Below are 6,656 nucleotides of genomic sequence, written 5' to 3' on the forward strand. Positions count from 1 at the left end.
TCTTTTTGAGAAAAAGACACATCAGAATTGGATTTTAAAAATATATATTAAAACAGTTTATTAATCTTGCATTTACACAGAATACATACAGAAGACAACTCAAAGCGTTTATGGACAGGAAGGTATATGCACTGTAAATCATTAAGGAAAAGCATTTGCCTAATGTATTAAAACAATACATTTTAAGAAGACATATTCTGTCAAAAGTTGTAAGCCGACATACATTTAAAAATTATTTGTATTTTAACAGTTTCATGTTGAAAAATGCATCCAGAAATAAAGTACATATACATTACAGTTGGTTAATGATCAGTCTGTAAATTTGACTTCATTGTATTAATATTTACAGTTACAGATGACTAGTAAAAAAAACTAATCTGAATTAAAAAGCGTAAACTCCCATGCCAACCGTTGCCAACGTGATGCCCACTCCTAATGCGAACTGAAGGGCTGGAGAGCTGGAGAAGGTTTTTGACAGACTTTGGGATGCTGCTTCATTTCCTTTATCACCTAAACAAACAAAAACAATGAATGTTATTTATATTCCAGTTATCTTACATATTGACATACACGTTTGAGGACTTATTTATTAATACTTACTTGAAGCTTCCTCTGTGATGCTCAGCATTTTCTGAAGATCATCAAACACCTGTTGAAAATGACAGAAACAAGCCATCTATCATTTTTCCAGTAGTTTAACAAAACTAGGTTTATCACAAAATTAGGTTTATGCTGCACAGGTATATTTTGGCTAATTTCCCAATATAAAGTTGTATGGGTCAAAATGATCGATTTTTTTTTTTTTTTTTTTCTTCTTTTTTTTTTTATATAGAAATTAAATTTGACTTAAGTTAATAAATCAATGTAGTATAGTTTGGTACTTAATTCATTGAGTTCAGATAAATCAGATATTTTGTACATTTGTCTAATGGTAAATATTACAATATTTTTGGTTCTTAAAAAAAAAATTGCAAAAAACTCTTAATTTATGCATTTAAAATTGACTTGCATGATTTTTATTTTTAACCATCAAATACCTGATTCTTAAATGGTTATATTTCAGCTTATCCTAAAAATCCTAAATTAAAAATAAAAAAATTTGTGGTGCTAGGTCGTTTTTGTTTGTTGTGATTGAAAAAACTTATTGTTATTAAATCATATTTAAGTTCAAACACTGGCATTGTGTTGTCTAAAAATGTTATGTATTTACAATATATATTATATAGTTTCTTTAATTAGGAAGGCCAATATTTTACAAAAATTTTTTCCAGACAAAAACATTAATTATAAATCTCCCAAAAAACTGAGAAGTTTCAAGTCTCATCTCATTTATTTAATCATGTATAGATTTACATCAACAGAAAGATTTAAATCTTTAAAGATTAACCCTTTAACTGCCCCACCAAGAAAATGTTTGGATTGCATTTCTTAACTCCTAATGTCACTAGTTAACACACTCAATGCATTTTTTTTAACACATGCCATAATTTCTAAAATATTAACTTCTACCAAATGGTTGATGTCAGTTTATGGTAAAAGTACCAGAATGAAGATATACTATTAAAAATCTTAAAATATGAAGTGTAAGACCAATTTATTCAAAAACAATATAAAAAATAATTAAAAAATAAAGCATTTCTGAATATTATTTTTTAAGTATGTCGTAAAATATTTTAGATTCTCATTTAACATGTTTTCTTGTTTGTTTTTTTTACAAACAAAATCAAGTGTAGTAGTGCAACAGGATTATGCTTTTTTTTTTTTAAACCACCAATGCTGTGTGTGTGTGTGTGTGTGTGTAAACTATCTAAAATGTTATGTTGATAGACATTTAAAACAGTCAAAATATGGTTAACCATTTGGTAGAGCAGGCAGTTAAAGGGTTAAGTTGTGTATTGAAGCGTTCAACAGCAAAAAAAAAAAATTTAAGGAATGATTTATTCAGTTTTTTTTTTCTTAAATTAGTAGTTTTCAGAAATCATGTTTTTAGATTGTGTATTGAAGATCACAACTGCAGTAAACAAAATGTCCCGTAATCAAATGGATGTCAGCACTCACATCAATGTTGAACTCGAATGCTCTGACGGCCTCGTCCAGTGCTTCCTGCCTCTTTTGCTCTGTGAACTCTATGCTGTTCATTCTGCTCCTGTACAGCTGCTTGAATCTATTGGCGCTCGTCACTCCAGGAAACGAGAAGAATAAAATGCCCTTGTTTCCAGTCAGCCCCAGTGATTTCTGTGTGATCTTGCCCAGAACTTGTCCTCCAGACAGATCTCCGAGGTAGCGGGTGTAAGCGTGCGCCACCAGAAGCTCGGGACTGCTCTTGCCAATCTAAAGGGAAACAGAGAGTAAGTGATGAGTGCTGAGAATCGCTGATTGTGATGTAAAAGCGATGCAGTTTCATATCCTAAAAAGAGCAGGTTCACACAGTCACCTCTCTCAGTCTCTGTGCATATCGGTGTGTGGCGGCAGGCACTGTTATTCTCTTCCTCCACTGGGGGCCGAAGAAGTGCTCCAAGTCCTGCCCCAGAGCCTCCAGTCTGGCCAATTCCTGAGGGAAGTAAATGGGCTGCACTGCTGGGTGGTCTGCGTTTCTGTCCAGCTCTTCCTCCAGCGCTCGGTAGATCTCGTATAGAGAGCACAGCAGAAGCTGCAGACACAATTAAAAATGTTTTAAGTTGTGGCTATAAGACTAGAGCTTAAGAATATGAAATCCCTTTTACCCCCTTAATTCAGTGTTATTCCTTCATGTAATTTAGACGGAGAGACTCAGATTTAAAGGACTAGCTCCTTTAGAAACTTGGCTACTACATTTTCTTGATTTATTTGACAAATCTATAACTCAAAAGCAATCAAGTGACCCCTCTGAGGTTTAAGATATATAACTTTTCTAGTTTTACTTGTATGTTTTGTGACTAAGATGATCTATTTTTTCCCCTTTATATCGTCCTTGCCTCATACTTGACACATACAAATGTTTGCCCTTTCTTGTTCTATATGTGTGTGTGTGTGAGTGTGTGTATGTATATGTATATATATATATATATATATATATATATATATATATATATTAAATTGAACTTAAAAACAACAACTATGAAGCTCTTCTTGGTCTAGCACCCTCATATCTACTGTATGATCCCTTCTTCCAAGGATGAGAAGCCACTTTGCTTTACACTCATGCGATACTTATCAGGTTTGGACTGAAATGGGAAAGCGAGCTTTCAGTTTTCAGTCATAGCTTACAGTTAAGCCGCCTCCTTAACTTGGAAAATTCTTGGGAAAGAACTGAAAATATCTGATCTTAGTCCGACTGAAGTCTTTTGCTCTATCCTAAACACTAGACATGAATCCATTGCTCAATGTTGGCATGTTTAATATTGCTTGAAAGACTAAGCTGTCTTATTCTTAGCTTTTATTTTAAAACTGTGTGTTGTAGATCTCTTACAGGTCACCTTGAGATCTAAATCTTAAGGGTTTTTTCACCTGGTTAAATAAAGAATTAACTCAAATAACGATGCTTTATGTTGTTGAATTTTGTTGATAGTGTTTACAAAATATATAACTAGTCATGCTTATTTACTTTATAATATGATGCAATATAAATATACGCTGTATATTAAAGGGATAGTTCATCCATTACTGAAAATTTTATTTTGGATGAATTTGTTTTACTATTATTTAAGGGGTTTTCACCTTTAATTGATAGGACAGTAGAGAGTTTATACAGAAAAGTTTGGGGAGCAGAGAGAGGGGAAGGGTCGGCACAGGACCTCAAGGTGGGAACTGAACTCAGGTTGCCGTGAACACTGGAGTGCCATGTGTCAACGCACTAACCACTACACCATTGGTGCCGACATTTTTGATGAATATTTCAAATTTATTTTTATTTTTGTTTGAAAATCATTTTTAGTTTTTAAAACTTTAGTTGACAATCCACAAAATAATTAGGTTATCAAAAGGTTTCAGCCCTCATATTGTATACGCTGTTTGAAAAAAAAAAAATCATTGCTATTTTACAATCCTGTAAAAAAAAAAAAGGTATTTGTTTAAAAAATGTCATTTTATTAATTTTCCATCTTCTGTTAATAGTATATATAAATATATATATATATATATATATATTTTTTTTTTTTTTTAATAGATTAAACGCAACCTCTAGTTAATATCATAAGTCTGTGTTTTTATTGACTGAACCAGACTCAACAGCAAGTTCTAATCAGGTGAATGTTTAAATCATCATACAAGAACACTGAGCTGACAAGGAGTTGAGTATATAATCAATAGGGCTGCACAAACAAAACTGTTTAGACTAATAAATAAAGACTGCGTTATAGTCATATTGTTTTAAAATATAAGTTAGATTCAACAATATTAAAGAATATTAAAATATAAGATAGATAAATAGACAGACAGATTTGATTTGGATGTGTTTGTGTAGTTTTACCTTGTACTGTGTTTGTGTGATCTGTCCTTTCTGGTAGCTGAGCATCAGTTGTGTGTTTTCAGCTCTGACGTGGCTGTCTTTAGTGACTGCTTTTATCTGTTCAGACAGATCACTGTGGAGAAAACATGGAGAATCACACATTTGTACTTTACTAAACTACTTAGCTTATTATTGGCCAATGAATTTCAGAACCATTGAGTTACACAGACTGTTCACTCAAAAATGAAAACTGTCATCATTATCTCACCCTGAACTAGTTCCTAACCAGATCAGTTTCTTTCCATATTTCCGTTGAACACAAAAGAAGAAACTTTGAAGAATGTTAGTAACCACTAACTTGGAATATTATTTTCTATGGTAGTCGGTAGTAGGGACGGCGAGCTGGTATTTGAGCTTGGGATGCCCTGAAGTGCTACTGCACCATATGTCAGCGCACTAACCACTAGGCTATTGCGCTGATTAACGTGTCCTTTTTACAAGTTCCATGTAGTTAATTAATTACTCATAACTAACCCTAAACGCATAGTAAGTACATGGAATTAATTATTATTAGTCAGTAATTAAATAAGTAGTTACACTGTAACAAACACACCTTAAAACAAAAAGTAACCAAGACTTTTAAAAATGTATAATCACTTGAGGTAATAGATTTTCATTTTTAGATAAATCATCCTCATCCTAAGTCATCACATCCTCTAGTCCCTCTCTGTTGAGATAATACAGTTGAAGGCAAAAATATTAACCCTCCTGTGAATTTGTTATTCTTGTATTTCCCAAGTGCTTTTCAACAGTTTCACTGATTTCATATCTTTTTATTCTAGAGATAGTCTTATTTATTTCAGTTTGGCTGAAATAAAACCAGTTTATTTATTTATTTATTTATTAACTGTTTTAAGGTCATTATTATCCCTCTTATGAAAAATCCCCCTTATGAAACTGCCTTGTTAACCTAATAACCCAGTTAAGCCTTTTTAATGTCACTTTGTGCTGAATACTAATCCCTTGTAAAATAACTAGAAAAATGTATGTAGTCATCAAGGAAAGACAAAATAAATGAGTTACTAGAAATTAGTTGTTAACTATTGTGTTTACAAATGGGATAAAATGTTCTCTATGTTAAACAGCACTTTAAAAAAATATATAATTTCACAAGAATCTTAATTATTTTGACAATTCAGTTATCCTATAGATACACTCCAACAGTATCTCTACAATTGAAACTCCTGTAGCTCACTATCTGGTATGATTTTCCTGGAGCAGTCAGATGAAGTGTTTATCACTATGAAATTCTGCCTAAACAATAAATAAAACAAAGCATTTCTTTACCTGCCAGTGTTCTCTGCCGCTTTGCTTTTGGTGGAGTCCATCTCTAAAAAAACAGATTGCCCTATTTGTTATCAAATGTCGCCATTTCCGCAGACTCAGATTTAAACAGAGATCGCAAATGTTCTTACTTGTGCTGTAGATGTCCTGTCTTTCTTTCTGTATATTAAAGAGCTTGCGTTGTCTTCAGTGTTCACTGCGACTGTGTGAGCTCCCTGACCGCCCCACTTCGTTTTTATACTTTCTCCTCTCTGTCTGAGTCACTGTTTTTTTAGTGGAAAGGGAAGTGAAAATGTTGAGCCAGTTTCACATGCCTGAGCTAAACATGACTGGGCGAAATCTCAGCGCTTTCTCATGACAAAGCAGAGAGGGTTACTATAGTGATCCGCATATCAGGCTGTTTGGGTCGTTTTGTTTATATGGGTTATAAAATCAGAAAGTGTTATACGACTTAAGTTATGTAATTAGGTGAGGAAATTGTTGCGCTGTGGGACACTTTACAGCTTTCACCGATTTCATGACTGCGCGGTTTCTTTGTTGGTGTGTCTAAACATGACACAGCACAACAGGCAGCAGGCTTACTGAAGCAAAACTACCGAAAGAAGAACCAAAGTCCCCTTTTTTTACAGAAAAAAATTGATTTTCTAAGGACTTTTTTTGGAAGAGCTAACTATAACTGATGTGCGGTTTACAGCAATGATTTTAATTATCAAACTTGCCTGTTGATTTCAAGCAATTAAATATATATTTTAATGAGACTAAAATGTAAATAATCATAGAATGGTAAACTGCATTCACATATCGTTTTTATAAATAGAGAAATAATCTTTTTAAAAATATTACTTTTATAATTTTATTCATATTTATATTTTTCTTTTTGATTATA

At 32.8% G+C, this 6,656-nt stretch overlaps 1 protein-coding gene across 1 annotated transcript; it reads right to left on the bottom strand.

Moving 5' to 3' along the window:
* Positions 1-32: 32 nt before the first annotated feature.
* hmox1a (heme oxygenase 1a) lies at positions 33-6,143 on the bottom strand. The gene is made up of 7 exons (NM_001127516.1): positions 5,902-6,143; positions 5,774-5,816; positions 4,448-4,559; positions 2,435-2,650; positions 2,059-2,331; positions 601-649; positions 33-510 (listed from the first exon to the last, which is right to left on the bottom strand). The coding sequence occupies exons 2-7, from the start codon at positions 5,812-5,814 to the stop codon at positions 383-385; spliced, it is 819 nt and encodes a 272-aa protein (NP_001120988.1). The 5' UTR covers positions 5,815-5,816; positions 5,902-6,143; the 3' UTR covers positions 33-382.
* Positions 6,144-6,656: the final 513 nt, after the last annotated feature.

This window comes from Danio rerio, chromosome 3, assembly GCF_049306965.1.
Source record: "Danio rerio strain Tuebingen ecotype United States chromosome 3, GRCz12tu, whole genome shotgun sequence".
Classification (NCBI taxonomy): Eukaryota; Metazoa; Chordata; class Actinopteri; order Cypriniformes; family Danionidae; genus Danio; species Danio rerio.